This window comes from Canis lupus, chromosome 29 (assembly GCF_003254725.2).
Source record: "Canis lupus dingo isolate Sandy chromosome 29, ASM325472v2, whole genome shotgun sequence".
NCBI lineage: Eukaryota > Metazoa > Chordata > Mammalia > Carnivora > Canidae > Canis > Canis lupus.
The window spans coordinates 14,674,103-14,695,057 of NC_064271.1; the positions used below are offsets into that span (position 1 = coordinate 14,674,103).

At 38.4% G+C, this 20,955-nt stretch overlaps 1 protein-coding gene and 1 long non-coding RNA gene across 13 annotated transcripts in view; one reads left to right on the forward strand and one right to left on the reverse strand.

Annotated features, from left to right (window-relative positions):
* Window positions 1-20,955, reverse strand: part of LOC112678529 (cytochrome P450 7B1) — a 174,221-nt gene that overhangs the window by 50,394 nt on the left and 102,872 nt on the right. The window contains exons 1-2 of one of the 3 annotated variants that reach the window (XM_025477843.3): window positions 13,896-13,969; window positions 6,782-6,893 (exon numbers count right to left, since the gene is read on the reverse strand). The exons of the other annotated variants lie outside the window; for them this stretch is intronic. Coding sequence (XP_025333628.1) covers window positions 6,782-6,831 — 50 coding nt within the window. The 5' untranslated portion in view covers window positions 6,832-6,893; window positions 13,896-13,969. Of the gene's footprint in view, window positions 1-6,781; window positions 6,894-13,895; window positions 13,970-20,955 lie in introns of those variants that run through there. 3 annotated transcript variants of the gene reach the window in all.
* The window catches only part of LOC112678530 (uncharacterized), a 67,303-nt gene that overhangs the window by 9,121 nt on the left and 37,227 nt on the right, over window positions 1-20,955 (forward strand). For 2 of the 10 annotated variants that reach the window (XR_003147637.3, XR_003147644.2), the window contains 5 exons: window positions 1,334-1,485; window positions 3,490-3,733; window positions 5,481-5,671; window positions 9,412-9,594; window positions 15,229-15,314. This is a non-coding gene — a long non-coding RNA (uncharacterized LOC112678530). The remainder of the gene's footprint in view (window positions 1-1,333; window positions 1,486-3,489; window positions 3,734-5,480; window positions 5,672-9,411; window positions 9,595-15,228; window positions 15,315-20,955) is intronic. The other 8 variants (XR_003147642.3, XR_007407022.1, XR_003147638.2 and 5 more) reach the window with 8 other exon arrangements.

The following is a 20,955-nucleotide window of genomic DNA, read 5'->3' on the forward strand; positions in this document are numbered from 1 at the left end:
ATCTTAGTCTAGTTTAATGTTTGCTTTTAAAAATCACCTTCAGTAGATCAAAGTTTAATACAAGGCCAAACATTAGGTATCTGAAGAACAGGAAAAGATGAGGACATCTGAGTCTCACAAAGTTTTCAACTACAATAGCATCAATTCAGAGGGCTGCATTGTTTGTAGCAAAGTGACAGAAGACTGAATGATTTGTGGCATCCCAGTTCTGAGAGAGACCAGCAGTATTTACCCAAAAGGACTCAGGCAAACTAATTCTTACCAAAATCTCAGTTAACTCCTACAAAAAATAAGTACGAGGACTCGATATCCCTCAAACATAAAATTTCAAGGAAATTGCTTAAGGGCTGTGATAAATTGCCATACTGTTCAAAATACCCACTGTTCTTCCTCGGGGGCACTATTCATTGATGCCTTATTGATGCCAGGCTTAACCATGTGACTTTCCTTGGCCAGTAAATTGAGAGCAGTGACACATCCTACTGCCCACCAGAAGCTTTATGAACCATCATATAGTTCTACTATGTTCTCTTCCTATCTACACAGTTTTAAAAATATCTCACACGGAGATTCTCCTTAGATTTGGAAGCTGGAATGAAGACTATGACTCACGTTGAACAAAAAGATTGAACAATGAATAATCTTTCAGTTGTAAGCCACCTAGCTACTTTGTCACTGTAGTGTAACCTAGCCAAAGATGACTGAAACAATAGCTAAACAAAAAGAGACTGTTCTTTTTCTTTTTAAGATTTTATTTATTTATTTGAGAGAGAGAGAGAGAGAGAGAGAGAGCATGACAGAGAGAGAGGGCACAAGTGGAATGAGGGGCAAAGAGAGAAGCAGGCTACCCACTGAAGAAGAAACCTGATACGGGGCTCAATCCCAGGACCCTGGGATTATGACCTGAGCCAAAGGCAGATGCCTGACCAACTGAGCCACTCAGGTGCCCCAAGAATGGTCTTATTAATGGACTATATGATACTTTGCAGATCTCACACTGCAAAATAAAAATGTTGATATATACTCCCATCATCCTAAACCAATGTTTTATAAACACCTTTTTGTCAAACATGTACACTATGATATGCATATACATATATGGATATATACATATATAGAGACAGAAAACAATATTTATTCTTATTATGTGTTATGTACTCTGCTATTTTCTATTTAAATTTTTAAATGTTTGCCAGAAGCCACTAAATCCATTTCAAGTCCCACTATTGGGTCACGACCCATTATCCTACTTTCTACCTATTGTCTACCTTGTTGAATGATCCTTAAATGTGTCTTCCTGTTATTTTTCTTCTCCCCAATTTTAATCCAATAGTACTTGACCCTGGATTCATCACAGAACCATCAGGAAGATTTTTTAAATATACTGCTCTCCAACATTAGTGATAGTGATTTTTAAAAAATGAATATATTAAAATGAATTGTTGCAACATACATGTAATATCAACTTTCATATAAATCATTTAGGTATGTATTTGTTTTATACTAATATGCATGTTTTTGTTCCTGAAAATCTTCTACCTTAATTTGGTCACCATCACAGGGGGTCCTGAAATTGTGTTTTATCCTGTTATATGACTCCCTTTAGATGCCAATGATGTCAAATAAATTTTGGCTACTTGTAGCAATCTCACTTAGTTGGGTCATCCATTAATCACTGAATCAATCAATTTATTAATTCAAACAATTACTCTGTACTCAATTTGTGTCGGACATTACTCCACATGACAAGGGCACAAGGAAGAATAAGAGTCCCAGGATTTTCTTGTGAGAGCTCAGGGTTGATGGAGGTAGGTGTTAGCTATATACAAACAAATAATTAAGATACACTGTGATGGCGTTATTATGGATTACAGTTTCTACTTGTAGCTCACTTCTTATTTTGATTACAGATTTTCAGAAGCTTCTGTAATTCATTGTTCCTTATCATTAACCTCTATTGAATTTAACACCCTCATCCATGCATCTGCTTCTCTTCCCTCTGTATCTAGTGTCCATATACCCTCACCAAAGGAATACTGTTGCTCAACAGAAATACAATGATATTTGCTGAATGTACCTGTCCTGGTCACATAACACTCTGCTCAAATCCCAAAATAAACATGCAACTTCCAGAATGATTTATTCACAATCCTGCAGGATATACTCACATCTTTTCTCAACACATGTCATTAACATGTTACTTAACTGCTGAGCTTGCTAAGCAGTGTTTCAATGCCCTCCCCTCCTCATTACTATTGCTATATTTTTGTGAAGTAGGAACTTAGTATATTCAATTCCTCTTATTTTGTTCTAGCCTTTGCTAGTCACTGGCAACTCTGTAATAATTATTTTTCTTGTGATATAATAATAGCCATATCATAAGAAGGTAATGTTAAAAGCAGTTTTTAAAAAAAATCAGTTTAGTGAGAGGTGTTGAAATACTTTACCCATGTTTTATCTATCAGATAGTGTACATTTTTTCTAAAAATTTAACTCTCCAAAATGCATGTTGCAATCTCTGCTGAATGAGATATGGGAGAGTCAAGTAAGTGATTGGTAGATTCCATACTGTAAAGCCATCAACTGTCAAACTTCCAAGGATGCATGAATGAGGATGCTAATAGCTGAAGCTATTTCTATAAAATAAAATGGTATTGCTGGAAGGTAATCTAGGGGAAGTGGATGAACATATGAGACTCTGGAATTCAAAACAAATATTGCAATGCTTCTAGAGAACCTAGGTTGATAATCTTGGAGGCTAAGAGCACAAGATCGGGAGCCTATCTGGATTTGATTGATTTCCACCCCACTCAATGGATATTTCTGGGGCAAAATCTTTCTGTAACTTGGCTCCATTTTCTGCAAAGTAGGGCTAATCCCTCATTGGGTGGTTGTGAAGACTCAATATAAATATATAAAATATTTAGGAGCATGTCAACTTTAAAAGAAAGGTTCTATTAATGATAGCTATTATTGTGAATCACATATAACTTAGCCTATCCATTGATGAGAATACTGAGATATAGCTATGTTATGACTTGCAACCATCCCCAAATTACAAAGACCCAGCCTACAATTTTTCCAAATTACTGATATTCCCAAACTTTACTTCTTCAGAATCTATTGGTAAAATTTTTGGCCATATCCATGAAACATATGCTCATACTATTTTCTTTGCATCCTTCTTTAAATGGGCCCATTTCTTTTAGATAAATAAATTACCACCACATAGATTAAATACCACATTAAATACACCATATTAAATTCTAGCTAAATGTGCTAGTCTGCTGAAAACTTAAGCTGAGAACCTATTCTTGAACTAAAAGGAAGATTAGCAAGTGTTATGGACAGAGGATACTCAGTCCTTGACTTCATAAGGTTGAAAGCAAACTAGAAAAGGGCTAACTTTTTCACAAGATGATTTGATGTTGATTGCCTCTTTTTTTTTAAAGCTGTTTTTTTTTTTTTTTTTTTTTTTTTTTATGATAGTCACACAGAGAGAGAGGCAGAGACATAGACAGAGGGAGAAGCAGGCTCCATGCACCGGGAGCCCGACGTGGGATTCGATCCCCGGTCTCCAGGATCGCGCCCTGGGCTAAAGGCAGGCGCCAAACCGCTGCGCCACCCAGGGATCCCCCCTCTTGACCACACAATTGCCTCTTGACCTCGGGAGGCCTCATTTGCCAAGACACCAGTGAGGTTTTTCATTTACCATCGTACCTCAATATATGAGGTAGGAGGAAGTGCTCTAAATAAGGCCACAGAATCAAAGATAAAACCATTCTAACCAACAAGAATTCAGGGAAGAGATAGGGGGGGAAAAACCCCAATCATACAGGTTTTTCATCCAGTACTCAGATTTTTTGTTTCTGAATTCCATTTATTGATGTTAGGAAGTATCCCTACTTGGTGTTGTTAGTTTAATAACAAGGTGACCTCACAAATGCAGTGAGATTGGGGAAGACATTGAATTTTAAGCCACCACAAACACTTTAAACTCTCTAAACACATTTAGAAACTCTCAAAATGGAAAGCAAACCACAAACAGTGACAATGCACTGGAATAGTGCAGAAGCAGTCTGTGATAGTTACATCCCCAGGCCCAGAACAGACCAAATAGCCTCAGTGCTCCTTGCTATTCAGAGTTTTGATTACAAAGGCTTGGCTTTTCTAAAAAAAACTGCGTGTAGAGCAAAAACAAAACAAACCAACGTGAGATGCCTTTTGGTCGAGGTTCAACGACTGAAGGAAGCAGATAAAACAAGTATCTGAATAACTTTTGGCAGGAGATTCAGTGGACTTTTACCCTACATTGTTACTTTGCTTTTTTAATCTGTGAGCCCTATAACTAAAGTGGGTTTTCTAGAAAGTGGGTTATGGATCTTACTAACTTCCAGCATAAAATAGTGTGGCCATTTAGGATCCATTTTTCCTTGGGGGTAAAACATTGGAGGGTAAAAGGCCTGAGGCCCTGTCCAACTTCTGTAGGCAGTTAGGGCTCTCTCTACGGTGTTCTCACTGGTTTTGATGCCTCTACTATACTTGGCATGCAGTGTGAAAATCCTGTGTAATGTGGCAGACGGTGGCACTATTCCACGACCTTCTGCTGGGAAGGACCATGTCTTTCTCTTCCTTAAATGTCCAGCACTTGCCAAATTCCTTTAATTAGTAGGGACTCAAAATGTATGTTAAAGGGATGCCTGGTGGCTCAGGGGTTGAACATCTGCCTTTGGCTCAGGTCATGGTCCTGGAGTCCCGGGATCAAGTCCCACATCAGGCTCCCCACAGGGAGCCTGCTTCCCTCTCTGCCTGTGTCTCTGCCTCTCTCTCTGTGTCTTTCATGAATAAATAAATAAATAAAATCTTTAAAAAAAATGTATGTTAAAGAAGAAATGCCTAAATGATTAGATTAGGTTTTAGAAATCTATATTCATTGTAGAGACATTACAAAATGGAGGTAACTAAAAGTCACCTGTAATCCAGCCATTCCAAAACAGTATCATTAGCATCTTAATGTACATCTTAAAGACTTTTTTCTTTAAATTTTATTTATTTATCATGAGAGACACAAAGAGAGAGGAAGACATAGGCAGAGGGAGAAGCAGGCTCCCTGTGGGGAGCCCATTGCAGGACTCGATCCTAGGACCCCGGGACTATGACCCGAGCTGAAGGCAAATGCTCAACCACTGAGTCACCCAGGGGTCTCTCTCTCTCTCTCTCTAACTAACATATGCAGACAACTCTTGCTCTCCCAGTAGTACAGGACCATAAAACTGTGTAAAATAAAACTGTGCAAAATTATCTTAATTATTGCTGGGGACTATTAGGATCCTTAAAAGATTTGGTCAAAGCATTAAAATCTCTCTTACTGTCGGCCATAAATCTACAGGGATATGAAAAAAAAATCGTAACATTGATATTTATTTAGGGTGCTGTAATTTAAAACATTAGAAACACTGAAAAGTAACTTTGTTTTACAGAAGAAGTTTGAGTCGTTTGACCAGTGGTTGCCTTCCTCTTCTTGTCACAGCATTTGGATATGGTGTGAGCATCTTTTTTCTATGCCCTGGCCAATTGTCACACTCCTTTCTCCTTCTGGATCAGCATCGAACATTAGATCCTCTGTGCATTCAGTGCTGTGAAATAACCCCGAGAGTTCCTTTCATGGGAAGTAAGTTACTTGTTGTGGTTGCTTCACCTGGGAGATATCTGCTCATCACAACCCCTCTCCTCCTTTGTGCTGCTAGGTCCCATCCACTGAATTGCTGCCCACGTGGAACCTCCAGATGGTGGTGGTGCTGACATTTCTGCTCTGTCTCCATTCACATTATATTCACACCTCACTTGCAGTTCTGTCACTTTTTGTCTCTTTGCTGCACTTTCACCCTTCTTGGTCCATTCGCTTTCAAGTACCCCAAGTGTTCTCCTGAAGACCAGGTGGCAAGACAACTATACACTTGTATAAACTGAATGACAGGTGTGCAGAAACTGATCACCAACTGACTTTGAAAGAACGATGTGACTGGTCACCTATCATAATGTGCATGCTATTTACATAGTGACTTGTGGGTTGAAGAGCTACAAATGAACTCTGTACCTTATTTTTCATAGAAATATACCATAACAACCGACATTTGAATTGCGCTGGTGTGGAATTGGCATTACTTCACTAAATCGTGGTAACTGAAAATTTGTGCATATTGAAACTGTGCAAAGTGCCTATAATGAAAAATTATTTACCATATATATGCTCACATCTGTACATAGATGTGTTTTAATGTTCTGCTATTCTATGTATCTTTCATAATTTTCTTTTCTCATTGTATAATATATCATGAGTATCTTTCTATAGTAGTAAATCTATACCTCTAGCATCCTTTAAAACAGGCTGTGTGAATTCCATGAATGAATATAAACAGGCTTGCTATGATTTAAGTGACACAATATATATATATGCTCTTAGCATTGGGCCTACCACATAGCAAGGACTAAATAAATGTTATTATTTAGAGCATAATTTAATTGATTTTCTTTTTTTTAAATTGATTTTCTATTGATGGATGCTTAGACAGTCCCTAATTGTTAGCACATTATGATTAATATCTTTGTACATTGAGCACTGTGTGCTTGCAGTAATTGTTTTAAAGGATTATCACAATCTTGGCTATTCATACTCGGAATAAGATTCTTAGATGATGGCTTCTCCTAAGTAAGACAACATAGCAGCCATAGCTAGTGTGAGGCTGAGAGGAAAAGTAAATGAATTTCTCAGTTGAGATACCTTGAGTGGGACAGTTTGGTGGAATTGTTGAGTAGGAAACAAACATACATCTTGAATTTGTAGGAGGTGCAGAGGCTTGGTAGTTACGAGTACACAGGTGGGAAGTAACATCCTGGAGTAAAAGAGAACCACCCAGAGATAAGTCATGGAAAGATAAAGGACAGAACTCTAGGCAAAAATCAGTGTCTGAAAGTGGTAAGCATTAAATATAATAATAAAACAACATTCAATGAGGGCTTTCTATGAGCCAGATGGTCTGTCATGCACTTCATGTATATTATTATCTCAATTAATTCCCAAATAATCATCTTTATGAAAAAGGTACTATTATTAGTATAGACTTTCTATAGATTAGAAACTGAGGCTTACAAAAATTAAATAAGTAGTCCTTGGCCACTTACTAATGCATGATTCAGGCAAGATTTTCATGCATATATTATGTTTACAGAATCTATAGTCTTAGCCTCTGTATTTATTATCATTGCTGTATAACAAATCACCCCCAAACTGAGAGGCTTAAAACAATAAATTTTTTTTATTTCACCATTTCTGTGAATCTAGAATCAAGGCAAGGTTTAGGGTGCCTCTGGCTCAAAGTCTTTGATGAAATTGTACTCAAGTGTCGACTGGGGCTGTGGACGATCCTTCACTGGAAGGATTGCTTGGGTAGGGTCATTGCAAGACCTTGGTCCCTTGCTACATGGGCCCTTCCATAGGACTGCTTTGTGTCACAAGTGCTGGCATCTCCAAAAGGAGTGACCCAAAAGAGCAAGAGTGAATGAGTGAGTGCCTAAAGAAGCTAATCTTTTTGTAGCCAAATGCTAGAATGGCATCCCAGTATTTCTGCTGTATTCTATTTGTTAGAAGCAAGCCACTAAGACCAGCCCATACTCAAAGGGAGGGGAACATACAAAGGGATAAGGAGTCAAGGATCACCAGGTGCCTTCCAAATAAGAGGGAGAAGCAGGTAATGCTTCTTTCATCACATTCTGTGAGCATCATACCAGGTTAACTAGAAGGACTCAGGAACCAAGGAATGGGTACTTACACTTTACTGAGCAATACTCTAGAATCTAGGCTATCATTTTAGTTCTTGAGCTGCTATGAGGGAAGAATATAACCTGGAAAATATAATGAATGAGAAAACTCACACAGCTAACACTTGAGAGGTTGAAAAACACTTTAACATCTTCAGAAAATCCAGGAGAAACTTACTGGAGTACTACAGATGTGAAAGAGGATTTATGATGATTTGCAGCTCTTCAACTTAAACGAGAATGAAAACTGGTGACCTTCACAGCAATATGCAGGGTCTTATGTAAGCACAAAGGGCAAAGCCTTTTTTTGTTTTAAAGATTTTATTTATTTATTCATGAGAGACACACAGAGAGAGGCAGAGACATAAGCAGAGGAAGAAGCAGGCTCCCTGTGGGAAGCCTGATACGGGACCCCAGGGATCTTGACCTGAGCCAAAGGCAGACACTCAACCACTGAGCCACCCAGGTGCCCCAAGGGCAAAGCCTTCATGGGAACTGCTAAGTGCAAAAATGGAGACTGTAATTCACACATATTCTTGCAAGTCTGAGTAGTACAACGGCGGCCCTTCCTGAACATGAGAGGTTAGATCAAATGTAGGTTTCTTCTAAAGTCCTTGCAAGATTAAAAAGGACTTTGTAAATGTTTGGATGACAACAGCCAAATCTTCGATGTATGGCCACGCTGGTGTTCTTGAAAGTTAGTTTCTGCTAGTTCAAGAACTCCGATACGATTTATTGCCATTTGTTTGCAAGGAAGCCAGCTTTTAGTTTGTGTCCTTCTTTTTGAGAACCAGAGATGATTTCAACTTTTTTTTTATTATAGTGGAGCCAGAGTAGTTGATCCTAGCTATATCCAGATGGTTTCGTCACTTAGGCTGATTTCTGTTAAACTGTTTAATGTGGCTAATAATCCTTTTAATATATTTAAATTTGTGTGCAGGGTAAAGGGGGCAGATCTGGTACAGATTGGAAGTCACAGCTTCTGCTGGACTTCTGTTGATTTGTTAAATCCAACTGTGGTCTCTAGTACTTGTTCCAATTTTATTGAACTCAAAGTAACCTCTTCCTTTAAGCTGACGCTCAACTGCAATGGTTCATTTGTAGGGACATTCAGGGAATGTGGACCTGACTGTTTGGGAAATGTATGCCTTTAATACGAAATGCATACTTTAGAAAAATAAATGTAGTGACAGTTTTTATTCTGGAGAGGAAAAAGCACATTGTGAAGAAAAGAATATCAACAGCGAGATTATCTTCCACGTTCAATGAATAGTAGGCTTGTTGATTTTCATTCTTAAATTAACATCTGGTTCTGCAGCCCATCTCACAAGGCCTGGCCCTACCTTGCTTGCTGATCTCCTTGCTTTCAACCTCACCCCTATCAAGAGAGTCAGAACAATAGCTAACATATACTGAGAGATTCCTGTTGAGTTAGGCACGGTACTAAATGCTAAACGCTGTTCACAATCTCACTTAATCTTCATAATAAGGTGGGAAGGTAAGTTCTATTGCTGACCATTCTACAGATGCAAAAACTCAGAGAGGATGAGCAGCTGACTCAAATCCTAAGTCAATTCTATTCTTCCCATTCAGCTAGAACATGAATGCAAACGGTGCCACTTCGCCAACTGAAATCTTGACTCTTCTCAACAAGCAAATGAAGCACAAATTCGCTAAAGAAAAATTATTGTAGTCGAATATGGAGCACTTCCTACATGTCCACATGGCTACAAATTCTTACCTCAACCCTGTAAGAGATGTGTGCTTTGCATTGTGGTAGGTGAAGAAATGAAACCTTGGGGTGATTTCCAAGGTCACAAAGCAATTATCAATTGGCAGAGATGGGATTCAAACCATGTTCTGTATTTTCTCCTTGCCACTCTGCCTTTCTTAACACCTCACGTCTACCAACCCATATCGCTTCCTCTTCCCCTCTTCCTTCTCCTCCCTGCATTCTACTCTTATGCTCAAGCAATTTTAGAACACAGGCAATTTCTGAAACGTTCTCTTTCCTATATCCAGAATTTCTTTATTTTTCTTGCTCATCTGGCAGGCTTCTTCAAGATATCATTTAAGAGTCAGCTTCTTCTGGGCCTTTTTCTTTTTTAAAAAAAAATTTTCCTCCACCACCCTCTCCTTGCTGGAAGATGATTATTTTCAATGATACTTCATAAATAGTTGTGAGGAGGCTGTATCCTTATTTTGTTACACACATTTCTTTATAATAGATGGTGACAGAGAATCATATATTGATTCATTTTGTATAACTAATTATTCCTAAATGCCTACTGATGTGTCTAATATTTATCTCTGTTTTCCCAGCTTTTAACACAGTGCTTGACACTTAAATAGTCAAGAAAATGGCTACATGAATGAATGACTAAATAAATGGGGGCTTCACTCAGGAATTTGCAGGAGCTAAATCAACAGCAGTCATTTCTGAGTCAGACTTCAAAGCTCCTGAAATATGGTTAGCCATGATTCACTTGTCTTCTTTTGTGGACAGGGCCTCCTAGATCTAAATACCAAGTTTTAAAACATGCATTAAATAGCCAAGGAATGCTTCTAAATCCTGAAGATTCCAAATACAAAGAAAACTTCGTCTCAGGTAATTCCAACAGAGTGAGCCCTCTCGCCTTGAGCTCTCCAACTCTCTCACCCATCCTGTGTCAACCAGCATCCAAACTGTTCACAACACCAAGGTGTGTTTCATAGACAGAACATAGGCAAGGGCATAGACAGCCGTGCTCTTCATCCTTTCTTGGCTAAGTTCTGCGTGTTTCAGTGACTGTTTCACTACAAGGCACCACCAGGTTGAACTGAGCTTTTTCCTTAGATCCCGAGGACCAAGAGTTTTTGTTTACTCTGACCTGGAAGCACCATGGTTCCCTCTTGCCTGCCTCCTGACACCCAGGTGTCCAATGCTTCCTAGTTCTCAGCACACTGTCCCTGCCACTGCTCTCCCTGGTCAGACACACTGCCCACTCCAGAAGAGCTGGAAATACAGACTGCAGTTGGGCAGTTCCAGGATTCACCCAGGCCAGGGAAAGGAAAAGGCTGCTTGCACTGTTTCTCTCTCTCTCTCTTTTTTTTTATTTAAAGATTTTATTTATTTATTCATGAGAGACACAGAGAGAGGCAGAGACATAGACAGAGGGAGAAGCAGGCTCCCTGCAGGGAGCCTGATGCAGGACTCGATCCTTGGACTCGGGATCATATCCTGAGCCCAAGGCAGACTCTCAACCGTTGAGCCACCCAGGCATCCCTGCTTGCACTGTTTCTCATTGCTGTGTCTTAGATCACACATACTGTCCCCGCCTAAGATCAGCTGTGGAGTGTAAGCGTGCATGCGTATATATGTGTGGAGATGGGAATGGGGTTAAAATCTGACCTATTTGCAATTTGAGTAATTCAGCCAACAAGACTTCACCTTTTTTCAGGCCACACCATATCTAGTTACAGACACACAGGTACCCACAGACATACACACACTGCTATTGCTTCTGGCCTAATTTTAATAATAATAGCTATTATTTAAAGAACCTGTTTATATCAGACATCATGCTAAATGCTTTGAATGGATTATCTTATTTCATCTTTACAATCACCTTCTGAAGCAGATTTTATAATTTTCTTTTTTTACAAAGAGAAAAGCCAAGACATGGAGAGATAAGAAACTTGTCCCACATCGCACAGCAGAGAAGCTGGCATTTGAGTGGTGCTGAGCCACCAAGCTGGACTTGGGCTCCCAGTCAGTAGGCTAAGTGTTACATGAAAACCACACCCCAAAACTGCTACTGAATTAAGCTGATGCTTTCCCCCCAAGTTTCATGGCTCTTCACTTCAGTGCTGACTTAAGGGGTACATGTGTGTTCGAGACTCTGTAATAAGGACAAGGCTGTGAGCTGAGCAGTAATCTCCATGAGGGAGTTACTCTGGTTGCACCTGTCCTTTATCTATAAATTCTTGTCTGTCCTAAAGGCACTGAAGCATGAGAAACATTGAGACAGATTATAGAGTTGAAATACCGACAGAACAATGGCATAATTTAGTTTGTCCAAAGGAACACAAGCCAACTGAAATTTGGCTTGATTATGCATGGAATTAAAATTTGTCTCTGCCAATCACATTGGCATCATCATAAGAAAGGAACCCAGACCACCAAGGCTGGCCAGTGAATTGGACCCTGGCAACTTTTTTTTTCTTTTAAAGATTTTATTTATTTATTTATGAGAGACACAGAGAGAGAGAGAGAGGCAGAGACACAGGCAGAGGAAGAAGCAGGCTCCATGCAGGGAGCCCGATGTGGGACTCAATCCTGGGTCTCCAGGATCACACTCTGGGATGAAGGCGGCGCTAAACTGCTGAGCCACCTGGGTTGCCCCCTGGCAACTTTTATAATTATTTTCTATGTGTCATATATGAAAATGATGCTAGTCTATTATTGTCAATGGGACACATATTAATAATTATTAATTTGGCAGGCATTTACTGAATGCCTAGCATGTTACAGATGCTGTGGCAGGCTCCATGTGCAATAGCTAAATGAAAAGCTAGGACTTTTGCCGTCTGCTAAGAGTGCATCATCATCAAGAAGAGGGGATAAACTCAGATGACTTCAGGGGAGATTAAACATGGAGTATCCGGTACCCTCAAGTTTTGGAGATCAGGGTCAGGTTCCTCTCTAGTGATCTGGAAAGTCTTCAAGAAAGAGGGGGCATTTTACGTCGAAGAGTAGAAACGCTGGAGGAAGTCATTTGAAAAAAAAAAAAAGTCAACATCTAAAAAGCTATATAAACTAAGATAGGCAAACTGAGTTTGGGCAAATGGTTTTAACTCACACAAACTGCTTCACCTTCAGGGCAACTTAAAAAATGAATACAATTTCTTCAATTTTTTTTAAATGACTGTCCAGTCCTAAAATATTAGCTCACTAACAAATGGAAGATGCGCTTTAAATATTTGAAAGCTTGAGGTACTCTTTCTTTAATGTTAATGCTTTATTTAAAATGGTTTGCTTTATAAGTGTATTGCTAACAGAAGAAAGACTTGATGAGATATCACCTCATACCTATTAGAATGGCTAAAATCAACAACACAGGAAACAAGTGTTGGCAAGGATGGAGAGAAAGGGAACCCTCTTGCACTGTTGGTGGGAATGCACACTGGTGCAGCCACTCTGGAAAACAGGATGGAAGTGCCTTGAAAAATTAAAAAGGGAACTACCCTACGACTCAGCAATTGCACTACTGGATATTTACCCAAAGGACACAAAATTGCTGATTTGAAGGGATATATGCACTGTGATGTTTATAGCAGCATCATCAGTAATAGCCAATTTATAGAAAGAGCCCAAATGTCCATTGACTGATGAATAGAAAAAGAAGATGAGGTATGTATGTGTGTGTGTATATGTATATGTGTATATATCGTACAAGGTTACTCAACCATAAAAAATGAAATCTTGCCATTTGTGATAATGTAGATAGAGCTAGAGTGCATTATGCTAAGTGATATAAGTCAGTGAAAGACAAATACTATATGATTTCATTCTCATGTAGAATTTAAAAAACAAAACATGAACAGAGGGGGAAGAAAAAAGAGAGGCAAACCAAAAAACAGACTCTTAACTACAGAGAACACACAGGGTTAGTGGAGGTGGATGGTGGATGGGTTTTGGGTGATGGGGATTAAGGAGGGCACTTGTGATGAGCACTGGGCATTGTATGGAAGTGATGAATCACTAAATTCTACACCTGAAACTAATATTACACTGTATGTTAACTAACTGGAATTTAAATAAAAACATGAAAAAAAAGGACAAAAAAAAAAAAAGACTTGAAGGATTTCCCCATAATGTTAACTGATATTTTCTGGGTATTGGGACTATGATTAATTTCCATTTTCTTCTTTGTGCTTTTCTGAGCTTCCCAAATTTCCAGTAATAAAGATATATTTGTTCTGTAACCAGTTAAAAGCACAAAAGTTACTCAGAATGGTCCTTTACCTGTGTTATTCTAGATAAAGAGTCACAGCTAGTAAGTTCACGTGTTTAACAAATATGTAAGTCCACTCACATGCCAGACACTGTCCTTGTCATGGATGCAAAGGTGAGTCACAGTCCCCTTACGTAGTTTGCAGTCTACTGAGGGGAAAGAAATCAAATGACTTAGATAGATTACATTATATCATTATATATAATCATTATATATATAATGACATATATCATATATATATATATATATATATATATATATCATTATGACATAAAGGAAGAGAGGAACAGGGTCCTGTGAAAGGGAGTCATGGGAACAAACATGATGAAAATGGTGGCAGGGAGAGGGCAGAGCAGGTGGTGTCTGGGGCTAGATTTGAAGGTGAGTAGGGCGCACTGGGGAAGAGCGTCCAGCTGGGGTGAGCGGGAAGCGTGCTTCTGCCCTGGGGTGGAACCTAGCTGAGCCTAGTGGCAGGACTAATGACATAGGGCTGGAGTACTCTGATGGGAAGGATGGACCGGGTGAGAGAAATTGGAGCAATGAGGAAGTCGAGATCTCATAGGAACTTACAAACTGTTTTCTGCTGGTAACTAAATTGGTGCTCAAGAGTATTTAGCTCGGGAAAGGGTGGGGGCACCTGGGTAGCTCAGTCAGTTAAGCAGCTGCCTTTGGCTCAGGATGATCTCAGGGTCTTGGGATGAAGCTTCCTGTTCAGTGGGGAGTCTGCTTGTTCCTCTGCCCTCCCTCCTCGATCCTTGTGCTCACACATTCTCTTTTACTTTATCTCTCTCAAATAAATAAAATCTTTAAAAAAAGAGTAACTAGTAGAAACTCAAGGCAATGAGAGACAGGGGCAAAGAGCTCTGATGCTTGAGTCAACTGGCCCTGGAATGAACCCCAGATTTCCCTTGGAGATGCTCCTACTCAGCTTCTCTAAACTCCACCTTATTCATCTGGAGAAAGGAACTAACCCCACCCTCATGATGGTAAAGTGGTAGTTAGGGGTAAGTAAGAGATAACATATTTGAAGAATAGCACCGAGAGCATGGTAATCAATTTAGAAAAATAATTATGGTTATTACCAAGCAGATTTTTGGGGAGTGTAAAAAATCCTTTCCATTACTTCTTTTCAGAGATAAAACCCAAAGTAACACGTATTAGTTTTTTCTTTATATAACTAAGAGAGATATATAATTAAAGAGCCTGTTTTTAGGGTATCAGATTTTATAAAAAAGAAACAAGCTTGTATAAATATAATTACCCATACACCCAAACACACATGTACATACATACTATTTTTTAAAACATTGTTTTAGGTTTGCATCATTAAATTTAACTGGAATTGGAATAAGCCAATATACTGTACACTGCCAGGCAAGCCTAATTTTCATGTTATCACAAATGTACTTTACAGGATCTAACTCAAGAGAGGAAATGCAAATGGAAGGAAAAAAATTTTAAATGACCACACAGGAGTGTGTGTTTGTGTTTTGCAAAATGGTGAGTTTTGATGACACTAACTTATAGCTGTTTTAGTAAAGGAGAATGAGTATAACTTACCAACAGGAAAAAAACTGAATTGAACTGAAGAGAAAACAGTCTAGTATCCATTTATTTGTTTGGATTTTCTCCTTTCAACAGTGTTGATGATTCTTATTATTTAACATCATGATTAGTTAGTCTGCTAGACTAGTTATCTGCCTTAAAAAAAAAAAGTGCACAAACCACCAGATAACAAATATTGTTGGCTATTAAAAAAAAAAGTTGTGTTAAGCTAGTATTATTAATTAATCTGGGAATTGAGGTGAAAAAGTATCTACCCTGAAATGTTCATTTGTTCTAGTTCTAATGTCTTCACAATCCTGTAAGAGGATATTTCCACTCAACTGCATTTATTGTCATCCAGCTTCTCACTCAAACAACTTCAAAGTTACCAGGATATTCTAGAAAGAGGCCAGGATTCTCAGGGAATCAAGGGCTAGCCACCAAAATAAGGTTTCTGGTAAATATGGAAGGTATTTTCTTTAATTAAATATAACTACTTCTTCTCAAAGTGAGTGGGGGAAGTTCTGAATGCCTGGGGAAAATAGAAGGAAAAAAAAAACCTTACACCACCCTATCACTATATGCTAAGTTGTGCTAGTAGAACTAAACCAACCAACAAACAGGCATAAAAAGGCTTTTGAAGCAAGGATCTCATAATAACTAGGTAATTTCAAATTGGGCAGAATTACACATTCCCTCAGGGGTCACTATATTAACGTCCTTGTAGTAGTACAGTGTATGGTTCGACAGAGCATTCTGGCCCAAGAGGGCCACGGCAAGAGCTGGAGATTAATTCTTGCCTATTTTGAACATCCTAACACAAAGGATCCTAAAAAGCCACCACTTAAAAAAAAAAAAAAAAAGCCACCACTTTCCTAATGCTTTCAGGAAATATTGTAAGTGTTTTAGGAGTTGGTAATAATACTGACCTTTAAAAATCTTGAGCTTTTGAAGCAGACAAGGAAGACAATTATTCTCTGATCCTTTTGTACTAAAAAGCACACTGCAAAAATTCATTAGTCTACTCACCAAGTTACAAGGGATGAAACTCATTTCTAATTAGGTATTGGGTGGGCACCTTGCCATTAGAGAATGAAGTTAGGTCAATATGTTTCTTATCTGCATTTGTAAAATATCTGTGATGGGCAAAATAATCGTCTTTTAGTTCCTTGGAGCAGAATGGAAATGTTTTATTTGGAACTTTATAAAGCAGCTATAAATATGAGACAGAGCATAATGCATAGTAGGTGTTTTTGAGCCTTTTGTAAACCCGTTTACTTTGCTAAATAAGAAAGGAATATGATGACATCATCCTCTGTTCAAATATTCATATCAAATTCTCCATACATCTCTGAACTCAAACTCTACAGACAACTTCTCAATCTCTCAAAGAATTCTTATAGTATAGGAATAGTTGCAGAGAGTAATTACTTTCTTTTTCCCCCCATGTAAGATCAGCCTTCCTGTCATCAGAGTGTTTGAGATGTTTGGGGCTTTACCTTTGATGAATACATGACATGCCAAGTTCTATGGGTCTACAGATTCATCACTCTCCAAATTTATAGGGATGTATGCAGTGTGATTTGATAAATTGTTTTGTTTTGCCTTTCATCAGTCACACGATATTGAAAGGACGCTCCCAGTATATCTTAGGCATCATCTATCAAAAATAAGGCTTCGGGGAGAACAAATAAAATGCAGTAAAAACTTGTTGAACTGATAACTATATAATATGAATGTGTCATCCCTGAATATGAAGGACCACTCTAAGAGGCTCGTATTTTATTTTTTTTAAAGCAAGTTTACATATCTGTTTCCCAGTGGTTTAAAGTACATTTTGGTTCAAATGTTTGCAAAGCTTCCCAAGTGTCTTTGGGAGAGAGAGTGCTATAAATTAAAATGATTATTAATCTTACTAAGTCTATTCCTTTTTAGTGGCATTTACTTAGGAGATCTGTGCCCCCTTATGATGGATTGGTTTGGCAACTTACTGGATGTACTAGTATATGAAATAAGAAGTCAAAGCTTGATACTCAGTTTTGTTTTGTTTTGCCTTTAAAGGAAAAAATATCTATTAAATCTCTATTTTAAAAATCTCTATTAAACTGACAAGTAAACTGGGCTAAAAACAGTTAAAAGGAGGGATGCTTGGATGGCTCAGTGGTTGAGCATCTGCCTTTGGCTCAGGTCGTGATCCTTGGGGTCCTGGGATTGAGTCCTGCATTAGGCTCCTTGCAGGGAGCCTGCTTTTCCCTCTGCCTGTGTCTCTGCCTCTCATGAATAAATAAATAAGATCTAAAAACAAACAAACAAACGAACCCAAAACCCAGTTAAAAAGAGAATGCTGGGACTTTAATATTAGACCTGGTATTTTAAATCAAAGTAGGGATGGTAACTATTGCATTTATTAATTCAAATTCTATTTACATTTCATCATGAGAACAATGAGTTTCTTCTAATTAATAAAATGTTCTCTACTCAAGACCACTAATAACTATAAGTCCATGAATATATGTTTGAATCCTAGAAGAAAACTGCTTTACAGGTTTCAGGGCCTTACTTTCTTTTGAGAGACATAAAGCATAACAGTTAATAGATTTGTTAAACAGATTCCATGGTTAAAATCTCTTTTTAGACATTAGGCAGCCTTCAACATAACAGATCTAGAAAATCTACCTTGCCAATTTATAATGCTCAAATGAATGAGCAATCAGAGAAAATAAAACAACAGGAAGATTTTAAATTTGCTGTTCTGACAGGAAATATTTCAAAGATTGATAATTTCCAGGGCTACTGATAGCATGGGGTAAATGGGGATTCTCACACACAACGTTAGAAAAAATAAGGTATATCTTATTGACACAGAAAGACTTCTAAGGCATGCTATTAAGTGAAATAGGAAAGCTATGGAGTAAGAAGTCTTATATAAACCAATTTATATAAATGCCTCCTTTCCCCTCATGTATTAATAAAATAATGCAACAATAAAGATCTAGGAACTTTCACACCAAACTCCCAATAAAGCTTGGGGTGAGCATGGGAGAGGCAGCAAAGAGAAGCCAACTGAAGGGGTTTTTCACACTGTAACTCTAGATACTCCTGTATCAATTTAACATTGTACGGCAAGACATGTCCCCATATTTCTTACATAATTATTATTTTAAAGAAAACATTTTTTTGTAAAAACTCGTTTATGAGTTATGTCACTTACTTTTTTTCCCAGAGGATTTCAAAGCAGGCAAAGGCATCATTCCATTTCACTGAATTTATAGTTTGCACACTGTACTCTGAAGCCTTAGGGATTTTCTAAAGTCCCCTGCGGGACAGAGAATGAAGGCCGCAGCTGGTGGGCTTCAGCCACTAACACACACACACATACACACACACATATACACACACCTACACCCAGCCACCTCCATGCCAACTCTGGCTTCCAGCATTGGCTTTCGCTGTTTCATAGATTAGAATTAAATGTACAATTTTGTGGGGGTGCCTAGGTGACACAGTCAGTTAAGCACCCAACTCTTGGTTTTGGCTCAGGTTGTGATCTCAGGGTTGTGAGGCTGAGCCTTGGGCTCCATGCTCAGCATAGAGTCTGCTTGAGATTCTCTCTCCCTCTCTCTGCCTTACTCACTTGTGGTCTCTCTCTTTCTAAAGTAAAATAAATAAGTCTTTAAAAAATGTAAAATTCTGTGTGTAAACAGTGTTTCAGGACTTAAAAATGTTTAAAGACTATTCCAATTCCAACTATTTTGAATTTGTCCCCACAATGACGATGCATTTGCTAAAGGCCACACCCCAGTGTCAGATCCCAGAGAATAGTAGGTCTCTTGCTCTGTACTACATGGCTTCTTTGTAATCCCGGGGTGCCTTCCTCTCATACATATATCACAGATACCCTCCCTTGTAAGTCAGAAGCAGCCAGCAATAGAGGCAAAGGGATGAATACACTTCACCCTACACCAGCTTTCCTATTCATTTTTCCTTAAATGTTTATATTTATCTTTTAATATCATATATAGTGGAATAACATAAAGCCTTCTAGCTTCTTAAGAAGGATAACTTTTATAGGAGATGATCTGAGTAAGTACATAAAATAGTTTCCACTATTTTCTCCAAGATAAAAAGATTCCCAAACTAATTAACAAAATGACATTTATTGCAGTCAGTAAAGTATTAACACTGAAGTCACTAAGTACAAAATAGCTTAAATGAGTCACCTCACCCACCCAATTAAGAGCTGACCCACAAGATCCAAGAGGATGATAGTTCAAAGAAGGCAGAAGGGCCACTCTTTCTGCAGGAACCAAACCACAGAGGCACGTCCCCCCAAGAAAACAGTTCATTGCCATTCTCACCTGCAGAGATGAATTGAAGACAGACAGCTACAGACCCAGAGAGGGCAAAGAAAAAGCCACCCCACTGGGTTGTTAGTTATTGTCAAACAGTGAAAAAATGGCAATGAAATAACAACCTGACATAGACTACCAGACCCCCAAACAGGACTTTTCACATTCCTCCTGCTAACAAGGATCTTCCCTTCTCTCAGTACCCAGTCTTTTTTTTGTTTTTTTTCTTTAATTGGTGTTAGTATCACTCATGTTAGCTCTGAATCACACACTGCCTGGTGCTGGTGGCTTAATTTCCTTGCATGGGATGTATCTTTCGATCTTGATCTTAAGTACAGGAGGGCAGCATTGTATCTTATAGGGTATTTTGTAAAGCCTATACAATGAACTAATTAGTAGGTAGTTGATGGATATTAATGACTACCTACCATGCACTAGGCACTGTACTAAACTGTAGAGATCCAGAGGTATGGCCATTCATTTTATGTGTCAACTTGATTGGGTTATAGTACCAAGTTACTGGATCCAACACTAATCTAGGTGTTGATATGAAGGTATTTTATAGATGTGGTCAATGTCTACAATCAGTTGACTTTAAGTAAAGGAGATTACCATCAACAATGGGAGTCAGACTTATCCAATCAGTTGAAAGGTCTAAAAACCAAGACTGAGGGTGCCTGGGTGGCTCAGTCAGATAAGCGTCTGACTTTGGCTCACATCATGATCCCAGGGTTCTGGGATTGAGCCCAACATCACAGCATCGGGCTCCCTGCTCAGTGGGAAGTCTGTTCTCTCTCCCTCTGCCATTCCTCTCACTTGTGCTCTCTGGCTCTCTTTATCCTCCTTATCTCTCTGTCAAATAAAAATAAATAAAATCTAAAAAAAAATAAAGTCACTGTCTCTATGAAAAAAATAAAAAGCAAAACTGTATTTTTCCTTAGAAAGTAGAAATTCTGTCTCAAGAATACAGTATCAACTTCTCCAGCCTGCCATCCTGTCCAACTGATTTTAGACTTGACATCTCCTGTAATTCTGTGAGCCAATTCCTTAAAATAAAACATATACACATACATATGTAAATATCATATATACATGTCATCTCTTGTATACATATCACATATACATATACCCATACATATACCTATATGTCCAAATGATTCTGTTTCTCTGGAGACGATTAATATAAAACTGAACGAGATTCTATTATCATGAAACTTATATCCTCCTTGGGGAAAACTAGTTATCAC